General features: G+C 37.6%; 1 protein-coding gene across 3 annotated transcripts; it reads left to right on the forward strand.

The window, feature by feature from the left end:
• Positions 1–3,521: 3,521 nt before the first annotated feature.
• Positions 3,522–21,055, forward strand: CYLD (CYLD lysine 63 deubiquitinase). 3 transcript variants are annotated; one of them, XM_026036467.1, is made up of 16 exons: positions 3,522–4,087; positions 4,983–5,285; positions 6,210–6,315; positions 7,365–7,463; positions 8,445–8,561; positions 10,377–10,756; positions 11,421–11,586; positions 12,346–12,487; positions 13,018–13,140; positions 13,924–14,015; positions 15,027–15,093; positions 15,549–15,681; positions 16,112–16,220; positions 17,317–17,435; positions 18,057–18,273; positions 19,908–21,055. In XM_026036467.1, exons 1-16 carry the CDS (start codon positions 3,581–3,583, stop codon positions 20,090–20,092), a joined length of 2,865 nt encoding a protein of 954 aa, XP_025892252.1. In that variant the 5' UTR covers positions 3,522–3,580; the 3' UTR covers positions 20,093–21,055. The 3 variants fall into 3 exon arrangements, with proteins under 3 accessions (XP_025892252.1, XP_025892253.1, XP_025892254.1); XM_026036468.1 differs by having other exon boundaries at positions 4,983–5,150; XM_026036469.1 differs by lacking the exon at positions 19,908–21,055 and having other exon boundaries at positions 17,270–17,435; positions 18,057–18,249.
• Positions 21,056–25,060: the final 4,005 nt, after the last annotated feature.

Below are 25,060 nucleotides of genomic sequence, written 5' to 3' on the forward strand. Positions count from 1 at the left end.
GGGCGGCGGGATCCGTGGGCCGCGTCGGGCCGGGCCGAGGAGGCGGTGACGGCGCCAGCGCGGGCCCCGCCGTGAATTCCCTCCGGTAACTGCCGCTGGAGCAGCGACTTGGAGCTTTCAGCGCCACTCGGGAACGTTTGGAAGAGCCTGGGAAGCTGTGAGAATGGGGGCCAGGGTGGGGCATTTCGGGGTGTCCAGCAGCGTAGCTCTTCGCCGCCGCGGCTGCCCAGCTGGCGGGTGGAGCGCGCGGGGCCCCTTGGGCTCGCAGCCCGGCCCGTCCCCGGGCTCGCGGCCGGGCGGCGAACGGCCCCGCCGGGAAAGGGCTGGTCCCGCCGCCCGGTCCGGCAACGCCTGAGTCGTCTTCGGGCAGCTGTGGTGTTTTTTTTTTTTTTTTTTTTTTTTCCCGCTTAGGTAGAATGTTTGTACCCTCGTAGTGTTTATTGAATTCATAGAGTTCTGCATAACTTAAGTGTCAACACGCTTTATTTGTTATTAGTTTACTTTCACTCCCTTGAAAATGCTTTTTTTTGGGACTGTTCAAAAATATTGTTGGGCTTTTAAAACTTGGTAGTTTAAATGAGAAGTTCATAAGAAACAACTTGGACAGGATACTCTGGTCTCTGTGTTATACTGTGAATCAAGGCCACAGAGCATGTTCATGTTGAAACCCGATCGCTGGATCAAGCATCTGTTTGGGTTATACGAGGCTACAGCAGGACAGACACCAAATGCTCGTGTTTCAGACCAAACCCCGGGGAGGTGACCCACCGAGGAGATGGCACAGACTGGAGCAGGGCAAAAAAGGAAGCAAGGGAGGCTTTGAAGTGGGGCGGTTTATCATGGGCTGTGTCTGGCTCTGTTTGCAGTCACAGCCATAGGTGCTATACCTGTTACTTAACAAAATCTTTGGGGCTTACAAGTATTTTAGAAAGGAGGTAGAGCAGGAGGCTTTATAGTCACTGTTAAGCTGAGCAAGGTAATGATAACTTGTTGCTAGTTTGCTTAGTTCCTATGCTAGTACTGAGGCCTGATAGCATTTTCTGGACTTTATCTGCTAGTATGTGTTGCCAGAGTACTGGGGCCCAGGAATCTGGATGTACTTAACTCACAGTATAAGCAATTTCATTAATAATACTGTAAAAATAGCTTAAAATCAGTGGCACTTTTTGTGTGAATTTCTGCCTGTAATAGAAGTTGGCATCCTTTTCAGCAAGTTTTTTTTTACTGTTGTGGTACTAACTTATTTCTTGCAGGACTACAAAAACAAAAAGGTTTTAGTTAGGTCTGTGCAAAGTAACTAGCATGTCCTGGGGGTGGAAATGGGTGGTAAATAAGTTGCTAAGGGAAAGCTTTATGTAGTAGACCTTGCTGTTGTAATGGAAGAACTTCTGGTACTGCATTTAGTGACTTAACGTTGCTGTGGAGGACCACAGTTTTGAAAAGCTGACCAAAGGCATTATAAAGTTATCATTATATAATCTATTTGCAGCTGTTAACATTTTTCCACTGAATTTATCACTGCTAAGCACATTAAGATTATGTAACATTGCAGCAGGGGGCCAGCAAGCAGCCTGTAACTTTATTTTTTGCTAGCTGCAAGGAAAGATGCTCTTGATGTATTTGTCTTTTTGTTTAAGCTTTCCTATGAATATCTTGCTTTCATACATGCTCTTCAGGTGTAAATGCATTGCATCTGCTGATGAAATGAGTGAGGCCATGACCCCTGTTACGCCAGGTGTTTAAGTGTGCAGAATGGCCTGCAAAAGAGGGGGGTTAAGGGCTTTTGAAAGAAGAGAACATAAGAGGCACCTGTGAAGAACAGAGTGGTATCCCCTGCCCAGCCCTCCTTTGTCTGGAGAAAGCAGTGTGTGGGGGGAGAAATAAAGAGTAAAGCTTGATTCTTAGTATCTGAGCAGACATGCTTATCATAATTTATCATTAACAGTTCAACAGTCTTTTTACCACACTTTATCTTAAGCATCTGAAACTGTCCAAATGCTGAGTCTCTGATGCATATTATTTTGAAAATGCAGATGTTTTAAAGCACATTGATTCTACAAGTTGTTGCAGTATTAGCATGATGCACATGTGTAAGGTCTGTGAAGATGGGAAGGCCGATGCACATTGAGGATTTGAATTGCTACATTGTACAAGAATGTCAGTGGGAGGCTTTGTAGTTCAGCATGGAAATATTTGAATCCCTAAGGACTGAAAAATGTAACAATTTCTAAATCCTCTGAAGCTGTTACTACTGTTGTTTGGGAAAGTGTTCTTACATTCTCTTTGACCAGGACATGGAAATAGAATGTGATTGACTGCCTTTACTTCTCAATAGCTTCTGGAGGTTGAAGGAAACTGAGTAGGGAGTCTAGCAAAAGATGTGATATTTGACCTAATGTTGTCAAAGAGAAGATTTGGGGGTTGAGGGTAACAGGAAGAGGCAAAAAAGAGTATTTGCTTTTAATGTGCTGAAGATAAAACAGTAATAGGGCAGCTTAACTGAGAATATGTTCTTAGTTTGTGTAATGCTCTTTCACATCTTTTCTAAGGAAAAACAAATGCTGTTAAAGCACTGCATTTTTCTTTCTATACCCAGTTTTTTCTTTTTTCCTCTTGCATATCATGTGCTACGAGCAATGACATTGTTAACTTGTTCATGTTTAGTTAGTGATTGTGACCTGTAATTCTTAGGCTGACAGTTCACTAAGATTTTTTTTTCCAGTATTTGTGTATCTGAAGCTGATATATTTCCTATCATTCTAACATAGTAAAAAAGTGAAGCTTCCGTGTCTGTTATCAAAATTGTTGGATGTTGCAGTGCAGAAGCTTGGAATAACGTATTTATGTTATTTAAAGAAGCAATTTAAATCCCCAGCTTTCCATTTTCTGATCCTCTATTACAGTCATGGTTTTTTACATCAATACGCTAAAATGTTATACCTAGGATGAGAGATGCAGTATGCTTTGGCAGAAATGGATAGTCATTGGATGGTCTTTAGAGATGGGAAAAGATCTTCATAGCAGGAAGCCTTCATACCATACAATGCTGTTTGTAAACTCGAGAAAAATATTTTTATTGTTCATTGGAAATCAAGCTTTCTGGCTTTTTTTTAACACTTGCAAATGGTTGTTCTATTTCATTGCAGTTCGTTGCAGCTTTCTTGTAGCACCTTGCTTCCCGAAACTAAAAATGGTAAAAGTGCAAAAACAAGAATAAGTAGGAATGAGTGTGCGCACGATCCACAAAACTTTAGTTGTTATGAGACTCTATTCTGTGCCAGATCTTGCTGAAGTATTTTTACAGTGTATGAGTAGTGCTATTCCTAAGTTTGATTTTTTTCTGTTCTACTTAGATCTAACTATAGTTCTCTCAACTTAGTATTAACTTCATTTTTGTTTATTCTAGGCTTTCTGCTCTGGATTTGATTCTTTTCAAAATGAATAACGAATCAATAAACAAAGACTGGACCCTCCACTAGAATTCAGTGCAAATAGATCAACAGCTACTCTTTTTTTTTTTTTTTTTTCTTCCCTGACCATTCTTGGAAGCATCTACACAACTGTTAAAGTTTTAATCACAATGAATTCGGGTTTATGGAGTCAAGAGAAAGCAAGTTCATCCTATTGGGAAGAGCGAATCTTTTACTTGCTTCTCCAGGAATGCAGTGTCATAGACAAGCAGACTCAAAAGCTCTTGAAAGTGCCCAAAGGTAGCATAGGGCAGTTTTTTCAAGACCGTTCTTCCTTGGGGCACTCCAGAAACATTCCTTGTAAAGGCAAGAAATTACAGATTGGATTAAAGATTCTGGAACAACCACATGCAATCCTGTTTGTGGATGAAAAGGATGTTATAGAAATAAATGAAAAATTAGCTGAATTGCTTTTGGCCATTACTAACTGTGAGGAAAGGTACAGCCTGTTTAAAAGCAAGAACAGATTAACTAAAGGTGTCCAAATAGATATTGGCTCAACTGTTAGAGTACAGCTGAGATCAGGAGATGACAAATTTCCTGGAGTTGTTCGCTTCAGAGGACCCTTGTTGCAAGAAAGGTCTCTAACAGGGATATACTTTGGAGTAGAGCTGCTGGTAAGTTTCTTGCTGATAAATCTGTATAATCTTTATGTAATCTTTATGTAATCTTTAGAATTTTCACAAATATTCTCTGTTACTAAATATATTTGAGCACAGCAAATATCCTCCTGTGAAATCCCTTATGCAAAGGGGTTGCGGATTTGGGGTTTCCCGACATGTGGCAGTGATGAACATACAGGATGGCATCCAAGTATCTAGATTTACATTTTTGAGGTTGCTGGGGTTTTTTTTAGAGTCCTGGAGATTAAATGACCATTAGTTAAGATTACAGAATGGATCTGTTGCGTGCTCCCAGTGAGATGTTTCTGTCACTACTAATGTCTATTCTAGCATACAGGAGATTCAGCAGAGTGCCACTTTTGCATTAGGAATATATATATATATATATTCTCTCTCGCTCCCTCTCTATATATATGAGTATATTTTTCAAAGTCCTCTTTAAATCTTTTGCAAATTCTCAGGAATTCCCATTAAAAACCTTAGGGGCTCTCATGCCTGAGCACTTCTGAAAATCTCTTCCCCTTATTTGGTATTTGAGGGGGTATTTGGTATTTGAGGGGGATTTTTGCATGCTTGGGATTCATGTCTAGTGCAAAGTAGTCTTGCCCAATGATTACATGATGGAGGCAGGACTTAGCAGCATGTTTGCCCAAGTATGGGTAGGGAGAGCCTTCTCTCTGCAGCTACTCTTGGGTCAAATGGTATCTTGCAATTTGTCATCTAGGTAAGATGTACTTTTACCACAAATTCTTATTTTCTGATGATAATTTGCCAACATATGCTTACTGTGATTTCTGCAAACCCAAGGCCTATACCACTGTTTTTTATACCAACCTACTTGTGCACAAATACACTGTGTGGGTTTTTTGCTTCTCCCTCTGACACTTAGGAAGAAGGTCGTGGCCAAGGCTTTACGGATGGACAGTACCAAGGCAAGCAGCTTTTCAGATGTGATGAGGACTGTGGGGTTTTTGTTGCTTTGGACAAACTGGAGCTGGTGGAAGATGATGACAATGAACTGGAAAGTGATTATGCAGCTCCAGTTGACACTATGCAGGTAGAACTTCCTCCTCTGGAGATCAACTCCAGGGTTTCTCTGAAGATAGGAGAGAGTATAGAGTATGGGACAGTTATATTCTGTGATGTCTTACCAGGAAACGAAAGTTTAGGATACGTTGTTGGAGTGGACATGGTAAGAAAATGATCTGACATTAATAATTTTTTTGCATGTCTGTTAGCTAGTAAATTACACGCAATATAGAAGAAGAGACATTATTCACAAGCTACTTCAGTGGAGGCTAATACCAAAATGGGAAACAAAGACTTGTATTCAAAATGTCCTCTGGTAGTTGTTTGAATTGTTTTTGACCTCAGGCAAATAGGGTCCTATTTGATGTCTTAGGAGAAATGCTCTGGTTACTCAGAGGAGCCTCCACTGAGCTACCTGCAATGTTAGATGTCAGTCTTCAAGTCTTCAATAGAGCTGAATGTTTGTCTTGTGAGACTGGCTTTGTCTTACTCTTTTTTTTTTTTTTTTTTTTTTTTTTTTTTTTTGGCTGAAATCCTTTTTTTTTTTTTTTTTTTTTTTTTTTTTTTTTTTAGGCAACTGTTCAGTTCGTGTGACTGTTCCATTGTAAAGTTGCAGAGTTTAAGAACAACATCTAATTTTTCTAGAATATGAGAAATTTAATTGTAATTTAAAATTATTTCTAGAATCTAGGGGATTTTTGAAATGCAGTGCCAAATTCTTGCAAGTTGAAGGTGTGAGTTGTTTTATGTATGGCTTTTTTGTAGATTAGATGCGTACATTTTCTTGATTGTGGTAGTAGGAACACACTGGAACTGTTTATGTATTTTACAATTGATGCATTTTAGTTGAATGCTTATTAAAGTAGGAAGTAATTTAAAAATACATTTTTATTTTTGAAATTTTTAAAGAAGTATAATGTTTGACACTGTTCTAAACACAAAATTCATTACAGGAAAAATTAGTCACTGGTAAACCTTTTGTTTCTTATTTTTTACCATACTCAGATGTTTTCCTCAAATTGTATATGTGCATTCTGTAAGAGGCAAATCTTGGGAAATGTGTATGATTTCCTTTATTTATTTTTAGGATAATCCTATTGGAAACTGGGATGGAAGATATAACGGAATACAGCTGTGCAGTTTTGCGAGTGTTGAAAGTACACTCCTTCTGCACATTAATGATGTTATACCAGGTATTACCCACTTTCTTGACCTGAAAGCTTTGATAATGAACAACTTAACCTGGACATTGCTACATGACTGAAAGAATACTGTGGGATAATAGCATTTTAAATTCACTTCAATTACTTTTATCTATTTTTTTGATGTTTCTCTTCAGTTTCTATTTCTCTTGACCACAATCTTACTTGGGGGAAGGATTTAATATAGAACAATATTAATGGCAGTTTTCAGAATACCAGTGTTCTGGTGTCTAGAGCAGGAATCGCTACTCTTGAATGACATTCCATTTATTCAAGGAATTTGCATTATCTTGGCTGGGAAAGCTGTGGTTTAGAAATGAACATTTTGATGATATTTATGCATTTTATGCAGCTTAGTGATACTATGCATTTGAAAGTGAACACTCAAACTGTTCATGAGAAATCTGTAATGAGACTGTGCACAAATTCTTCAGAAATATTCAGTGAGTGGTATTAGCTTGTAGCACGAGGGTGCTTCAGACAGGCTGCTTGGGGTCTCTTCAGTCTGGCCAGCTTTTCTTTCTGATTACATTCAGACTGAGAAGGGTGCAGTGTGAAATATTACATGTGCTCAGTGCTTCTGTAATTGCCTTTTTACGTATCTCTTGTTTGCTTTAGCAGAGATGCATTTTTTGGGTTATCTTTGCTATGGAGAATTCATGGAACTCCTCTGTTGTTGGGAAAAAGAGTATTTGCTATAACTGTATTGGGTTTGGAAAAAAAAAAATCAGAACTTCATGCCTTTGTTTCCAGTATTGGAAGCATTGAACGTACATCAAAGAACTTGTAGTCTATTTAATTTGTTCATTTTAAAAGATACTTAAGTAGTACTTAAGAGGTAAACCTAAGTAGTTGCTGATGTGATAGAAGTATTTCCTACCTAGAGACAGAAAATGTATGTTACCTACCAGAACGGATTTTGCCCCACCCAGTTTTGAAATTTGTCATACCAGATCCAATTGAATTTCAAGTAAAATTTCTCTGACATAGTTTTCCTTTTCTCTGCTTTATTAATATCTTATGCATACATCATGTCTTAGAAACCATGTCCCAGGACAGGAGGCCTCCCAAACTTGCCTATACCTCCAGGGGTGGTGGTGACAAAAGCTTGTTCAATCATAGTAAGCCAAAAGCTACAGGTATGTATGAGAAGCAATTTTCTTTGAATGTGTTTGATTACAGATTTCTGTTGTTTGAAGAAAAATGTAGCCTTTTGTTTTCTAACACTTTTATCCTTTTGTAACATATCAAGTTAAATTTCTGAGATGGTGAAAGCACTTCTTTTGTCATTACAAACCTGGGAGGCAGTTCTCATATTCTGTTAAAGTACAAGCAGAAGTCAAGACTACTCAAAACATCTTCCATGTTCATAAAACCCAGCTGGAAGCTCACTGAAAGATTAAGGATATGGTACTTGGTTGCCTAGTACATCCAATTCCAATACTGATTTCAATCGAAATATTGAAAACCAATATCAAATTTCCTGAAATAGAAACTTTCTGATGACCCTGTTTTGGCTAGCTTTGAAAATGCTTCAAATTGGGGATGGAGGAAAGTGGGAAGAACTGGAAGGAAATAATATTTTAAAAGTTCAGTGGCTTTTTTGCATTATAGAATACAAATGACTCTGTAAACCTTTGTTCCATTCTGGCGTTATTGACAAGAGATGGTCTTTGCTGAAGGAGCTGTGGCTGGTTATGTACTGGCACATGTAGCCATGTGGAATGGGTCTGTAGTCTGGTTGCTCTGAAACAATTTGTCTTGAAAATGAAGTTTAAAATGTTCACTGTAAACTATATTTCACACTGCTTTATGTCCATAATTTATTACTAATGAAGAGGAATTTAACCCTCAAAGGTATTTCCTGCCTTGTTTTTTTGATTCCTGAGAATTATCCAGTTTTAGGATAAGCCACTATCTTTTTGCAAACTTAGTACTGTTACCTTTGATGTAAAGCTTCCTGTCTGGTGGAAAGGTGGAAAGCTTTACATCCTGTCTGATGTAAAGCTTCCTGTCTGATTTCAAAGTACATTAACAAATTTAAATTATGGAATATGACCCTCGCTATCACTTTCTAAGTGGAGATGTGTATCTTCAGTAAAATATGCTCTGTTTTCTAGGATCTACCTCTGAACCTGGGAATAGAAACAGATCTGAAGTCTTCTATACGTTAAATGGCTCATCAGTTGATTCTCAGCCTCAAATGAAAACAAAACCTCCATGGTATATTGATGAAGGTAATAAGAGATTAAAACCTTTTATATAGACACGTACTTTCAAAAAATATCATTCAGCATTTGTTCTTTAAATAAAACAGATAGGAGTTTAAAAAGAGAAACAGTTGGAGTGTAGCTTCCTGGCAGGCATTGTACTGAATCGTACATATGCCTCACGAAAACATACTTTTTGTATTGGTTAACAGACCTCTTGTTTTTTATCCTGCACATAGTAGATTACATTCTTGGAAACATGCGTAGCTCTGTGGGGAATGTAGGTGTCTTGCAGGCAGAAAGCTGAAGCATGTTATTTCCAAGTCTTCCTTCCAAGCCTATAGTGTGATTTTATACTGTCTTATAGTTAATGTTACAGATCTAAGGGAATTTTGATGTTCTGCCATGTCAATTGATCAGCCTGGAGGGAATTAAAATATGAGTCAAATCATATATATATATATATATATATATATAAAAGATATATACGATATATATACGATATATATACGATATATATACGATATATATACATATAAACTTCTAAAGAAGTCATTTCTATAAAATAACTTTGAATAACTAAATCCTTATGTGCAGCACAAGTATGTGTTTACTGATGCTTTTGGGACACCTTGGTTTGCTTCCAGATCCAATGCAGTGGTTTTTTTTTTTTGTTGCTTTTCCAAAGTGTGGCTAGTTGGCTCTGTGACCAAGGGGAGCAAATACTAAACTGAAATAATACTAATTTATTATGGAAACATAGTGGTAGTAGCCCCTGAATTTCAGAAGCCATAAAAGAAAATGGATTTAAACTGGTCTTGGTTGCCTAAAAAAATGTTAAGCTTGGAACTCAGTTTAAAAATTAGTTTGTTATAATAATATTTGAAATGAACAAGGAAAGTATCATTTGTAGAAAGGAATGTGAAAGTGAGGAGTATGTGTTTATTTTTCAATATGTAGATACTAGCTTCAATTTATAGAACAGTATGGGGAGAGAAGGTAATAAAGTAGAGGCTACTTGCTCTGTAAATACCAGTTGTTTATTATAGACCATTCAGAGAGATGAGAGAAGATAAAAAGCATTTGTGCTCGCACATCTAGTTGTGATCTCATTTATCAAGCACTGTATTAGTCATGACTTATTTAAATCCTTTATTCTGTATGGGTACTGACAGATTCCTTGTGCTAGAACCAAAGTATCCTGTGCTACAGCCAGTGGGGATAAGTACTTTTCCAGTTTCATGTCAAGTCTGCAAGCAATTACTCATCTTTGTACAAGATGTGAGCCAAGTCCTTTCTCAAATCACACTGACCGCTGATTTTTCAGTTGTTTTGCCTAATACAGTGTTAATGCTTGGGAGTTATTAGCTTGTGTTCAAACAAAATTATGGCATGAGGTTAAAGAAGAAAGAAGAATCTGTTTTTGATCTAAACTTTCCCATAAGTTCTGGTTAGCACCTCAAAACTTGTGTTAGAAAAGTTATTTTCCTTGCTTCCTAAAGTAACCAATGGAAGAATTATGGTTACACAGAATCACAAAACCACAGAATGGTTGAGGTTGGAAGAGACCTCTGGAGATCATCTAGTCCAAACCCCCTGCTCCAGCAGGGACACCCAGAGCATGGGGAACAGGGTGGCATCCAGGCAGGATTTGAAGACCTCCAGAGAAGGAGACTCCAAAATATCTCTGGGCAGCCTGTTCCAGGGCTCTGTCACTCTCACTGTAAGGAAGTTCTTTATTCTTATTCTTCAGTTCTTAGTTATTTTTACAGATACTGTTTGACAGCTGCTAGCGGAGGGGAGGGCAAACTTAGTTAACATCTTATTTTGTTTCTTTAACAGTTGCTGAAGACCCTGCAAAATCGCTCACGGATTCTTCTCCGGGATTTGGGCATTCCTCACCACCTCTGCAGCCACCTTTAACAAGCTCTGTGTCTACAGAAAACAGATTTCACTCCCTTCCTTTCAGCTTGACAAAAACCACGAGCACTAACGGCGCAATTGGACACAGTCCCCTCTCTCTATCTGTTCAGTCAGTCATAGGAGATGTAAATACTACAGCGAACCAGGAGAGTCCATCAGCCGCAGGTCCCATCAGCAACTCGCATGGTCTTGAAGCAGGTTCACTGGCAGAGGTTAAAGAAAATCCTCCTTTCTATGGAGTAATCCGATGGATTGGCCAGCCCCCTGGAGTAAATGAAGTGTTAGCTGGGCTGGAACTGGTAAATATAATCTGAAATATCATAGTTTTATTAATTAGCTGTATCATTAGTTTTGTATCTGAGAAGTGGACTCTGTTTACTCTGCAAAAGTCTGATGGAATTTAAGCACTTTGTCCTACAATCTGCTCATAACCTAGATAAAACTTTAAATGAACTTTATCTTTTTTGTGATTGCATCAGGTCCTATTCTAAGATGGGCTTGTGTCAAATTAATTGAATTTGTGTAATTAGTCACTCTTAGTCGCTTTAAAGAAGTGTCCTTTGCTCAGCTCATAAAGTGTGTTGAAAAAATACTCAAGTTCATCCATTGCTTGCTTCTTACAAATGCTCTGTGAGCTGTGGATCTGTATAAAACACCCCCTGCTCTAATTGTCACTTTCCTTTTTTTTCACCCCCTACAAGTTTTCTCTTACACAAAAATTTAAATGTTATTTTGTTTTCTTTATGTAAGGAAAAGTACATGTGAAGAAGTGTATCTTCTTCATGATCATCTTCATGATCTTCTCAATAAAGCAAGCTAAAGAACACCTCAGTTGAAGCCTTGTGTAGAAACACTGTGTATTGAACTTGAGAATAACTGAAGGATGACTTATGGCTAGCAATTTTATGAAACCTCTCATGAGAGTTCTAGAAAGAAGAAAAATAATGAACTTTCCCTTTTCAGGAAGATGAATGTGCAGGTTGTACAGATGGAACATTTAAAGGAACGCGATACTTCACCTGTGCTCCAAAGAAAGCTCTTTTTGTTAAACTCAAAAGCTGCAGGCCAGATTCCAGGTTTGCCTCCCTGCAGCCAGTTTCCAACCAGATTGAACGCTGCAACTCTCTAGGTAATGAATTTGTTCTTCATTGTTTATCACCTGGGAACTGACATAGAGTTTTAGTTTAAATTATTCCTGCCATATGAACTCAGTAATATTGAGCAGTTGGAAGTCTGTACAGGTATTTCTTACATAAGATTGAGTAGATCAGTCTCCATAGAACGTAACACTTCTGTGAATTACTTGTTTATACATTTAAACAAGAAAGTATCCAAATGTTTAAGCTTCATAAAATTAAGGAGTAGAGCAATTTTGTCAAAAAATGCCACTGCAGCTCTATCATTAAATGATTGCAATTTCAGAGAAAAAAGGCAGGTATTTTTCTATAATGTCAGATGACTTTTTCCTTAAATATCAAAGTAGAAAAATGTGTATTTGTGGTGGAGGTTAGTGATGGAAATTTGAATTGTTTCTAACTGGAAATGTTTTAGATTTTGGGGATCTTGTCCTACTGTCAACAGCAAAGGAAGAAGTTTCTCTGTACTTGTAAGGTAGTGTAATCGAAGCACTTAAAATGGCTGAGCTTCATTCCCGCTGGATGAAACCTCCTTCAGGGCTGCAGAATTTCTGTGCACTCCTTATGTGCCTTGCCAGTGAAATGTAATGCCCTCTTGATAAGGAAATGAGTCTCAGTTACAATAAATGCTTTTTTTCTAGTCTGGAAAATGTATGCTTTGCAATAAGACAGCACCTGGCCCTAAAACACTAGTAGGAAAATCCTAGAGAATGAAGTTTGAGGCTTTAAAGTGTCTTTTAATTTTTTTTCAGCTTTTGGAGGATACTTAAGTGAAGTGGTAGAAGAAAACACTCCTCCAAAAATGGAGAAAGAAGGTTTAGAGACAATGATTGGAAAGAAGAAGGGTATCCAGGGTCATTACAACTCCTGTTACTTAGACTCCACTTTATTCTGGTAAGTTCATGATTTGTATAGTACCTTCCCAGGGTGTGAGTGAGTGGGGGGAATGCACGAAATGCAGAACACACAGCTTTTAGTGACTGTCTTTATTATTATTGTGCATCTTATGAACAGTAATCCTTGGTACTAGGCTCTTTCAGTTTGGATAACTCTGTGTTACGTGCTGCAGACGGTGTCCTGACTGTCTTGGCCACGTGGATCTGTGCACTTCTTGACTGCAGGAGTTTGTGAGCTGCACCTAGCTGAGGGATGAGAGGCCTGAGGGAGGGAGAGGCATCTCTTGCACTTGTTCTTAGCCTTTCCTGTACGTTTGCTTTCCTTGGCTGTTGGAGAAAGGGTGCTGAGCGACTGGACCCTTGCTGTGTTGTGCAGTGGTGCTGTCCTCTTTAATGACCTCCCTTACAGCTTATTTAATTCTTTGGTGTTCCTGTGCCTTTAGTTGATTTATTTCATACAACTCAGGCTTTTGAGTGGCTCTGTCTTCCAGAATCAAGATAACTTATCTGTTTTGTTTTTCTTTGCAGCCTGTTTTCTTTTAGCTCTGTTCTAGACACAGTGTTACTTAGACCTAAAGAAAAGAATGATGTGGAGTATTATAGTGAGACTCAAGAGCTACTGCGGACAGAGATTGTGAATCCTCTTAGAATGTAAGTGAAACACCATAAGCTAGTTTCTGGTCTAGTAAAAAAACTATGACAAATCTTGCTGGGTATGCATTCTTGCCACAAATCAGAATTTCCCTAGGTGTATCTGCTCTGTTGTATCTTTGAGTGTTTTTACTTGTTTTTAATGGTAAACTTAATGTATTAGGAATTAATTACTCAGTTTTAATATTTAAGCATTTCTATTAGCATTTGTTTATGAATGGAGTTGGCGTGAAGCTATTGTAAAATGTCTATAGGTATGAATACAAAGGCACTGATAAAAAGTTGTGATGCAAATATGAATGACTTCTGCAGTTCTGCTATGATATACGCCACCTGGAAGTGGTATTAAGCTGTGCATGTTTGTGAAAACAAAAATCAATCTATATTTTTTTTGCAAGAATGAATAATTTGCAAAAGTATATTGTGTAGCTGACTAATCAGAAAACAGTTGTTTTTAGAAAAAGCTTTTGAAATTTTTGCAAGAACACTGACTGCTGCACTCTTTGTGGTGCTCTTGGGAAACCAGAATCAGTATGTAGCTACTGTTCACAGTTAAAGAAGGATCCGAGAGCCTGTTTTGGCATTTGATTAAGTTTTATTTTCCTATTTATATTAATATTAATATAAATATTAAGTTTTATATTAATATTAAGTTTATATTAATATTAAGTTTTATATTAATATAAATATTAAGTTTTATTTTCCTAAAAGCAGGAAACTATTTTCCTGCTTTTCTGGTTTGGTTGGAAGCTAATTAATAGCTTATTGAACCATTTATTTTAGATATGGATATGTCTGTGCTACAAAAATAATGAAACTGAGGAAAATCCTTGAAAAAGTTGAGGCTGCATCAGGATTTACTTCAGAAGAAAAAGGTAATGGGAGGTTTTCTTTTTGAGATTTGTAAGAATTGTACTAAGAAGCAACTGAAATACTTTCTATATTATTCCAATACAAAACATACAAATATTTCTTTATAGCAATAATCTTCCTGCCAGAGACCTGAGTGAACCCTGGGTATTAAGAAGCTCTTTTCTGTGACCTTGGGAGTGTGAGGAAGCTGCCCAGTTTCAGCAGCAACAACCTGTTGCTCGCTGTAAAAAGAAACCCCCTTCTAGTACCTAGGGGAGATCTAAGGCTTCTCTTCACAAATGAAGGCTCTTAAAATTTTTTTTTCTGGAATGACATTTTGTTCTCTGAGGAATGGGCATTTCTTCATCGCAGTTTCTGTGTAGTGATTTAAGAAATAAGAAAGTCACATTAGAAAAATTAAAATACTAACCTTTTGATCTTCTGCTGCATGTGATTAATTATCATTGTATTATGTAGCTGTTTTTTTTGTCTGGGAGAAGAACATTAGGTTCTTTGTAAAAAGCTAAATACTAGGAAACAATATTTATTGCAGTTAGTGGCAGAAAGAGAAATGTGCCAGAAAACTTTGTGTTAGGGCAGAATAGGCCTCTGGGGAGCTTAGTGTTTGCTGCATTCTTGACCAGAGAGCTCAGTCGCTAGTTCAGATGGAGGAAGATACACTGTATTACACAATTCAAGTGTTACTGTCACTAATCCTTATCTTCTTTGCAATTATACTGTTTTGAGTGCTTTTTCTTCTGGAAAAAGTTCTGTGGTGCCAAGTGATTCCTCTGAACTACAGAGCATCTTTCTTAACCTTAATTGGCAAGCTTTGTTATCAAGTTCAGCCTGTAGCTTAAATGGAGATTGTCATGAACGCACTCATAATTTGTTATAACTTTACGACGCTACTGAAGCTTTAGAAAAATTCTTCTTCCTGTTAACATAAAACTTTCATTAAAGTAAAAAAATGCATTTTAAATTGCATTGAAAGCTGTTTTTCTATGTTAACAAGACTTTATTTTTTTCCCCAGATCCAGAAGAATTTTTGAATATTTTATTTCACCATATTCTAAGAGTTGAGCCTCTGTTGAAAATAAGGTGACTTTCTTGTTGTTGAATTTAAAAAGTGAATTTATGTGTAGAGGCTGATGAAGAGTGAAAGGCTCCAACCTTCTGTGTTGAATGCCTTTGACTTGTGATTTATGTGGCAAATAAGATTTGCTGTAGTAAAGTAACACCATAGATCTTAATGATAATTGTGGTTACTGTTGGTGGTTTTGCTCTGCTGGTTGTCTGAAAGCTCATGAAAATGACCCTGAGCCTGGACAGAACCCTGCTCTACTACTGTCCAGTTGAGAGCCTTTGCTCTTCCCTATTAGCAGTTCAGGAAAGGGGCTAGGTCAAAGTGGAGAAGATATTGGGTGTCAAGGATCTGTGCAGAGGCTGTGTGATAGATTTTTCTGGTAGATGATGTTATTTACAGCTGTTGAATTGAATTGAATACAGCTGTTAGAGTAGATTTGCAAAAATCTGAATCTTTAATCTGTTTTTAGATCAGCTGGTCAGAAGGTACAAGACTGTTACTTCTATCAAATTTTCATGGACAAAAATGAGAAAGTTGGAGTCCCGACAATTCAGCAGTTACTGGAATGGTCTTTCATTAACAGCAACTTGAAGTTTGCAGAGGTTGGTGACAGCAGCTACTTTGCATTTTACGTCATAATTCTAGAAAAGATGATGGCAGTGGGATGAAAATGGGATTTGGTGTGAAGAGAGTTGGAAATGGAAGTAGAAGGTCAGTGGTACAGGTTGCCTATGTTATAAATATATTTTAATGTTGACTTAATGATAGGATTCCTTTGGCGAAGCAGACAAAAGCAATTCAGCTCAAGCATGATTAGACTTTATTAAATTTGACAATGGATTTTATTTTCCTGCTCTTTTTAATTATGGTTTCAAAGATCTAAATTTGTTTTGCTCTTACTGTATCATTAATTTTAAAGTCAATGGGCTACAAAGTTGAAGTAGCGTGATGGTGGTAATAGGCTTACCTGTAAAGCTCTGTGATTTTAGATAACATCTACTTCATTACATCATATTCTGGCATTTTACGTAGGCACCTTCTTGCCTGATTATTCAGATGCCTCGATTTGGGAAAGACTTCAAAATGTTCAACAAGATTTTTCCCTCTCTGGAATTAAATATAACAGACTTACTTGAAGATAGTAAGTATAACATTGCAATATGTATTGAAAGTGAGTTGCTGAAAGTGACTTAGAGTAAGTACTGCTGTGTTTTCCTTTATATTTTACTAATAGTGCTGCTAAATACAAGGCTCTGAGGAGGAATTACTCTGAACAGTAAACTTTGTGTTCTCTTCCTCTTGTTAATTAAAAGCTGTAATTCAGAAGAGTGTATAGAATATAATTTGCCTGATCATATATACGTGGTCTATATAAAACACTTGTTATTGCAAGACAAGGTTGATGGAATTGATCAGAAATGATTCATTAAATGGGAATAAGTAAATCTAAAGACAAGGATTAGCAGCCGGGTTGGTTAATGGGGACTTCATGTTGACTCTGTTTCATTAGACTTCATCAGTTTGCACTGCATGTCTATACTGTTTTTGCTGTTAGTTGAAAAAAATACTACTTTAAAGTATAATGGAACTGAGATTGTGTGAACTTTCATTGTGCAGAGGTAGGGTTTTCCCTTAGTTTAAGGGAAAACTAAGATAAAATGTCATCTTAATTTATACTGGCAGACCTAAATGCCTAGCTCTTGCAATTGCCATTGAACAAAACGGATTAATTCCCAGTTCTGCTTTTTTTTGTTTATTTTTGTTCATGGTATTTCTAAGTAAAAATATTCGGCTTTAAATTTGAGATAGGAGTTAATAAAAGTGCTGTAATTAGAATACTCGTCATCTAAGCTATGGAATGGCTTTTTCACCAGTTTATGCTATTTATTTGCTTGCTGGTGTTCATAGACAGAAAAGTTGAGGTAACTATACCAGTATGATATGACAGAACTAAGTTGATTTGAAAAGCCTATTTTTACTTGTTACATCTATCTAATAGAACTTAATGCTTATCATTATTTCTTTTTCTACATTATTTAATGGAAGAAATTAGGTCACCTGAGGGTACATTTCTGCTTTGCTGGGCAATCTAGTTTTAAGATGTTTTAATTTAGGACTCTTTGTCTATATTTGAAGTATTAATTTGCACTCCTTTCCCACTCCTCTCCTTAAACAAAACAAAAAACAAAGCAAAAGAGAACAAAGGCTGGAGACTAACACCCTGTTTAACAATGCAGCTCCCAGGCAGTGCCGCATATGCGGAGGGCTTGCTATGTATGAGTGCAGAGAATGCTACGAAGATACTGATATTTCTGCTGGAAAAATCAAGCAGTTCTGCAAAACCTGCAACACCCAAGTAAGTTGTCTGTGGTCTGCTTGGGTTTAAGCCCATGGTGCATAGTGTAACAAGCCAAAGGAAGATGTAAGAGTGGCTATGAGCATAGTTTCTCACCGGTGCTACTACAACTGTCTGCCTAGTAAAGCGTAGCCTTCAGTCAAGTCAAGATTTCTGCTTGTCCCTCCACTGCCTTTGTCAATACTCTCTTACTATTGACATGGCAACTGCCATATCTAGCACAGAGTACAGTGGAGAAGCAGTAAGAGCAAGCAGCTTAAAAATCACCATTGACACACATGCTGTCTTGAATCAGTAAATTTATGACATATAACTATTTAATGTTTAAAGCTATTTGATAAAATGCATGAAACTACCAGAGGAGTGGTTTGTTTTGAAGTCTGAGCATAGCAGAAAATTGCTGCATTAAATCTGACCTCCCTTCTGACTTTTCTGGGCTGTATTGAACTGTGCTAGGGGAGGGGAAATGAAGAAAGAAGAAACGTTTGCTACTGTTGTTGCAGCTCCATCTCCGATGTCATTAATCTTTAATTCAGCAGTGCTATGCTCTTTAGCTTTGTCTCCACTGAAACAAATAAACCTGTGTTTTGTTTATCTTCTGAAATATTGCTTCACTTGTAGGTTCATCTTCATCCCAAGAGACAGAGTCATAAATTCAATCCGTTGTCACTTCCTAAAGATCTGCCAGACTGGGATTGGCGACACGGTTGCATCCCACACCAGAAGATGGAGTTGTTTGCTGTTCTCTGCATAGAAACAAGCCACTACGTTGCTTTCGTGAAATACGGGCGGGATGACTCTGCCTGGCTCTTCTTTGACAGCATGGCTGATCGGGATGGTTAGATGTTTATTCTCTTACTAATTTTCACTTAAAGTTTTTCCTGTTTTATTATTTTAAACCCTGCCTACTTTTAAAATTTGGGGATATTAATTTGGGGATATTAATATCACTTAAAAGTTAAGCATTTGATGTAGGGACAGTAATCTAACCCATCCTTTCCTCAGTATATTGATCCCATAGGAGCCCCTAATTTGCATGGTCTGAATTCCTAGATTAGATGCCTCGTAAGTACAGAGTAAGTGCAGTAAAGAATGCATTACTCCGTGCATCCTTCTATACCTTACAACTTTGGCAGAGATTTTAAATACAGAGCTGCAGGAACGTTCTTTCAGTACATGCTTAAGTGGATGTGTGCAATTATCACATAGCATGCAAATATTTTTTTTTCTATAGCTTTGCTTAAATGACTCCATTGGAATAAAAGAAAAATAACAAAATCAATGCCACTCCCTTTGAGTTACTAGAGTTAGCAGTGGAAAATTGTTGCCCTGTAATAATAGGACTGTCAGTAAATCAAGTATTCTCTTAGATACTGTTGCATTAAACAGTCGAAATAAGGACACTATTCAATTCTAGTGCCCGAGAAAAACAGTAAGAGATCCAATTGTCGCTCGTAGTAGGAGTTGTTTGCATGGAGAATTCTTCAGCTCCTCTGTGGCATGATTTCTTTGGGGTGTGGAGGAGAATCTTGCCTCCTGCTGCTGAGGATGAAACTGCCACAGGATTAAGGCCTCTGCCATCTCCCTATACCCAGAAAGCTATCAAGCTTATTTTGAAGTCCTTGAAATATGTATGATTTAAGTCTAAGCCTTTAGGTTCTTTTTTTTTTTTTTTTTTTTTTTTTTTTTTTTTTTAAGAGTGTTTATCACATGAGGAACTTGGTGGATATATCTCATTCTGATCTTAATTTTTTATCACAAGATTTACTTCAGCTAGGTGAGATACTATAAGCTAAAATAAATATCTGCTGGGGAACAGTATCATGGATATCCATACTTAGGTTTGAATTTGCTCTTTTTATATGGAAAATGGCTAGTAATCGTCTGTTACCAATTGTCAATTTATTAAAAAGCTTGTTATTTGAGGGTGTGTATTTAGGTCACTCCCCCAAAGTTGTACTTCAGTGTTGTGTTCTTGTTCTGTTGGACTTTGGGGGTTTTTGGCTAGTAGAATATGCAAACTTGCGGAGAAAACCTATGTAAGAGGCTAAATGTCTTCTATGTTTTTCCTTACACAATTGGATATTTCAGAGAGACTGTGTTTCATTAGTAAAGCAATTATGCTTGGCATGTTACTTTGTTAAACTTTGAAGTCTTTGTGCCATTTAGAACAAGCACATCCTGAGGTAATTATTTAAAGGCTAAGTCTGTCAGACTTAACTGGCTTGAATTTTTTAGATACTATCAGATATTCTGATGACAACTGCAGTTTCTGTTGAATGATAGTTTTCACAAATATCTCTACAGTAGTACAGTGTACAGTGCAGAATGACATGTGTATATTTCTTAGACATTTTCAAGAATTTGAGATATTGTCATGATTACAGTACCATAGAAAGAGTAAATGTACGTACAATGATATTCTAAACTGTTCTCCCCTCCTTTTTTTTTTTTTCCTCTTATTTATAAAAGGAGGTCAGAATGGTTTTAATATTCCACAAGTTACTCCATGCCCAGAAGTTGGTGAATACCTAAAGATGTCTCTGGAAGAACTGCATTCACTGGATTCCAGGAAGATTCAAGGCTGTGCACGAAGACTGCTTTGTGATGCTTATATGTGCATGTATCAGAGTCCAACCATGAGTTTATACAAGTGAACAATGTTCTCTGGAAAAAACTGAAGAAACAGTGCAGAGGTTTCTGCTGTTGCATTTGCTGCACTCCTTGGTTAGTTGCATTTGCTGCACTCTTTGGTTAGTTGTAATGCAACCGTTGCTGGCAATGGATGCGATGACAAGGAAGAAGTTGACTCTAAGAACAAAAGGGTTACTGTTCCAAAAACTACATGTGGAGTTCTGTCATTGAAATATTTAAGCATTTTGCACTCTAGGAAGTGTGCTTGTGTGTGTTTGTTTTATAAACAAAATCTAAGTGGGGTTACTAAAACTTAAAGCTTTAAGTTAAGTGCATTGATTATAGATTATATGCAGACTTTTTTTTTTAATTAGAGGTGGAATTGTCAGGAGAAACCTCCCTAGTCCTTTGAGAATGTAAAAATACTCTGTTCTCACTCGGTTTATTTCTTTGCACTAAGGATGCTGGATCTCTTCTGGTCATTCTCCACCGTCCCAAGCACCTGTGCCCTGCCACCACCATCCCAGCCTTTAGCCCTTTAGCACTGTAGATTAACTGCCTTCAAGAGAGAAAAACTTCTGCTTTAGTAGACCACATTTTAAATGATTCATTGCATATTAGTTCTGAAGCAATCTACTCCCACATTACTTTTCAGTTCATACATTCACATTTTTAAAAAAACCTGTAAAGATGTCATCTTTGTAGATGATACCCATGTAAAAATGTAACTTTTTTGGTGCAAACCGAGCACACAGATTTGGCATCTGTTAAGTTTAGGATTTGGGGAGGGGAAAAAGAAGTGGAGGGTGTTAAGGGGAAGCATAACTGCTGATATTTAGAAATGGAAGTTAACATGTCTTTTTCTAATGATCTGTTTTTAAAGAAACAAAGATTGGGACAGAACAGCAAATATATACAAATGATTAGAGGACAAAACAACAAAATATAGATTGCCTCAGGGAATGTTACTGAAGTGGGCTCTAGTCCTTAGTAAAATAGAGGGCTGTTTTTTGTTTATATATATATATAAACAAAATATATATTTTGTTTGTTTATATATATATGTTTGTTTATATATATATATATATATATATGTTAAGCTACTACCAGGAGAAAAATAGATATTATATATTCCTCTTATTTTTGGATTTACTAATGAGTATTAAAGCTTTGCCTGAAAAGATGAAACCAGAAATGAAAGTAGTTTTACCTGATACCAAATAGCTACTGAAAACTAACTGGGAAGACTACAAAAAAAAAAAAAGTATCAATGTAAAATATTGTCTGTTGGTTCCAGTTTGCAATGAAATGACAGTAGCTTTTTACTGTCTACACTGATTAGTGGAACACACACACACATATATGTGCATACAGAAAAAACTGATTGTACAAATAAGTTATAAATTGCATATATATATATATATAAGCTGTACATTTTCAATTCTAAGATGTTTTGTATTGAATACTTCTTCTTTAGGATCAAGTCTGTAGAAGGAAAGGTCATAAAATGTAACAGGAAAACCCACCTTGATCTGCTGTTTTAATGACAATGGAGACTGATCCGGCATTGTGGAAAATGTGGTTACTTTGTGGTTCTTGAAAAACTTTAATATTTATTGGGAGACGTACTTTACCACAGGGCAGTGTAGAACAAGAGTTGAAAACTACCCTTGAAGGACTAAACCTGTCAGCTCCGAGAGAGCAAAGCGGCGTGATGAGAACCAGTCTCTTCCAGTGGCTGCTGGATGAAATGCGCTCTTAATTTGTCACTTTGAAGAGCAGGGAAGGTTTTTGAAGTAAGTATCAATGTTGCTTTGCCTCTAATAGGCTCCTCGCTTCCATGGTCACTTGCACCTCATTTATAAAGCCTGTGCTCCTGAGTAAAACTTCCCAGTCTTTAGTTTCACTACCCCACAGGGCCCTTGACTGCTCTCCTGAAAAATTCCAGGAAGGCTGTAGGTGATGGATTCTGCAAATGTCAGTGGAAAGAGTTATTGTGCATTGGCTCTGTACCATCCTGCTCAGGAGCAGAAGCTGTTGGTGCTTAGGTCTGTTGTCAGAGATGCCACAGCAGCATCTCCAGGGGAAAATTAACCAAAAAGAGACTCATCTGTCAAGAGTATCTTAGCTAGACCAGCTTGTATTCACTCAGTGGTCTAGAGAACATTCATGTGACCTGAGCTGAGGTTAGTACCGTCCCCTCCTTTGAAGAGGAAGTCTGGCCGTAGCTCTGGTTATCCTAAGTGAACTTTTAAACTTTTAAGCAAACAAGCAAAAGGAGCCTTGTCAAAACAAAGTGGTGGGGGGGGAAGAATAGTTACAAATAAATATTTTCTAAGGCATTACCTACAACATTGTTGTTCAATACATTCATCCCTCTAGCCCCATCATGTCTCAACTCTGTAGTTGAAAGCAGCATCCCCTTATGAACAAGAAGCAAGCATAAACAATTTACAAAATCAGCAAGCACTGTGTTAAAAACAAGAGTAGCGTTGAATATCTGGGCATTTTTCTTTCCCTCCAGATTCCCTCCGCATTCATTTTTGCATGGGCTATTTTCAAGTTTCATACCCTCTCTCCCTATAGTTTCACAGATCAACTGAAGTTAGTTACAGGTGTTCTTACCCCTGCTCGCCTGTTTCCAGTTTGGAGACAGTCTCTGAAGCTGCTGTGACTAGAGGGGGAGAATTGGGCTTGGCAGCCACTTTCAAGTTGTCTAGATGAATGATCTTGTATTAAAATATAAACCACCCCTTTTCACAACTGTTGACCCACCTCATGACCCCATGTTTTTTGCCTGCATATTCTGTTAGTATAAGTGAATTATAATGCATAAGTATAAACAGTCTGCTTGGCTCCTTGCCTCCAAGCTTTTGGCCTTTGATTAAAAGGGAAAAGAAGATGTTTGAACTCGTGCTGTGGCATACATGGAGAACTTGCGGAAAAACTGACAGAGTTGAAATGTATTATTGCACACACTTTTTGGTGACTAATACTGTATTTTGAAGTGCAGGCAGTAAAATACTACCTGAATTTTGTACTACTTTGTATTATTGCAAAACATGGTGTAGCTTTGCAAACAGTATGTGGCTATGTGATTATTTATTGAAGGTAGAGATGTCTTTTATAGGGTTAAAAAAAAAAAAAAGTGGATTTTGACCATGAGTCTTTTTCCTTTCAATCCAAAAAGCTTCTAATATTTTTATGGTGTGCTTCTGCATCAGACTAGAGATTGGCAGTGTATGCAAAGTGCTTTGGAAACAAATTCTGGTTTCCTATCTTAGAAGGGTTTATTCAGTCAGAAAACTATTTCACTGTGACAGACAACCTGCAAAACATTATATAAAAAAGTAATAAAAACTCTTTAGGCTTTGGAATATATTGTAGGGGAGTTGAATAAGCTATTTTTGGAAAAGGAGTCTGTATTTTAAAGCATCCACTGCTCTTGAATGTAACGTCCAAAGATTTCAGTGACTAAACCCTTAACTTCTATGTTTAGTGCAATTGGGAACCTTCCTCCTCTGTTCTTAACTATTTTTTTAATGGTACATATAATCATAAATTAATAGTGTTTAAAGGAAGTAATCTAGTTATTGTTCAGCTCTTAAACATAGCTAACAATGGCCTTAAACTACGACTAGGGAATCAAACAAAACGCAGTTCCTGACAGCCTGCAAAAATGTAAAGTCCCTTTTTAGAGTAAGGGAGCAAAACTGCACCCCTCTACTTGACTCTTCACCTGCCCCTGCTCCACAAATCAGTAAAATGGAAGGTCAAAATGCACAACTGAACAAATTGCTGCAGTACTTGCTGTTTCTTTTGAACCTAGGGCAGAGAAGGTGCTGGTTACGAGCAGCCTTGCACAGATACGTGGGTGCTGGGTGCTGCCACCCTTGGGAGATGAGGAAATACCTGTGTTCAGCTGAGGCCTTTCTAACGCACCTGTGACACTGATTCTGTGCACTTGAAAACATAATACTGGGTTTTACAAAATAGGCTTGAGAGATTTCCAATTTAAGCAAGTACTATCTGTAATGGGAATTATTCATAATCTTAACTGTTTGGTTCATTTTAACGCACTTATTTTTCTTGTGCACTTTATACTCTGCTGAGTAGATGAATTTGGTAACCATGTCCCTAATGATAGCTTGGCTAATACGACATTAAGGCACAATATGTTCTAAATAAGAATATTATGTTTTGAGAACTGAGTCGCTGTAAACGGCAGCCTCGAAGGCTGAGTGTATTTTTACCATTGTAACAAAGCATGTTCTGCTGTGCTCTTGAGATTTTGCTAAATAAACATCCCATGTTTTGTGCACCAGTGGTTTCTTAAATGTACAGCTGCTGTCTCCGAGAGCTGGTTAGGGAAACACTTGTATCAGGTTGCCCGGGAGTGGCCTTAACTTTTTTTTCCTTTTCAATAATGTTAGAGAAATGAGCTGCTGCTGGAAAGGCATGTGTGATGTGCTCTCTATGAATACTAATTAAAATCATCATTCTTCTGGTTCTCTGTTTCTTGAGGGGGGGCGTGGGGGCTCAGGTTTTGATGAGTTTAAGAAGTAATGAGTACAGTGTTGTACTAGCTAGTCTGGTGTACTTACACAGTAAGGTAGTTATTTCATGTTTTTTATTTTATTTTAAGCATAAGAATCAGCATGGGCTGAGCCTCCTTACCTGCTCTGCAGCGAGGGCATTAAGGGTCCCGCCGGGGCCGTCCTTGCCGCCTGCAGTCACAAGAGGGCACTGCTTGTAGCGGCTGAAAGCTCCATGCCTCATCCTCAACCGTGTCCCTAAAAAGAACTTGATCTATGCATGTGTACCTAGGCACATAGCATGAGCTTATTTTCATATATAAAAATCTCAAGCTCAAAATGAGCTTTTATCTACCCTCTTGCCCTCACTAGCTTATCAATTTCAAAGCTGCAACCTGTAGCGTAACAGTTTTTAGAATGAAAATGTGAGTGTGCTGAACTTAACCCTTACCCCAC

The sequence above is a fragment of the Nothoprocta perdicaria genome, unplaced genomic scaffold (genome assembly GCF_003342845.1).
Source record: "Nothoprocta perdicaria isolate Ctin4 unplaced genomic scaffold, notPer1 scaffold_18, whole genome shotgun sequence".
Taxonomy (NCBI): Eukaryota; Metazoa; Chordata; class Aves; order Tinamiformes; family Tinamidae; genus Nothoprocta; species Nothoprocta perdicaria.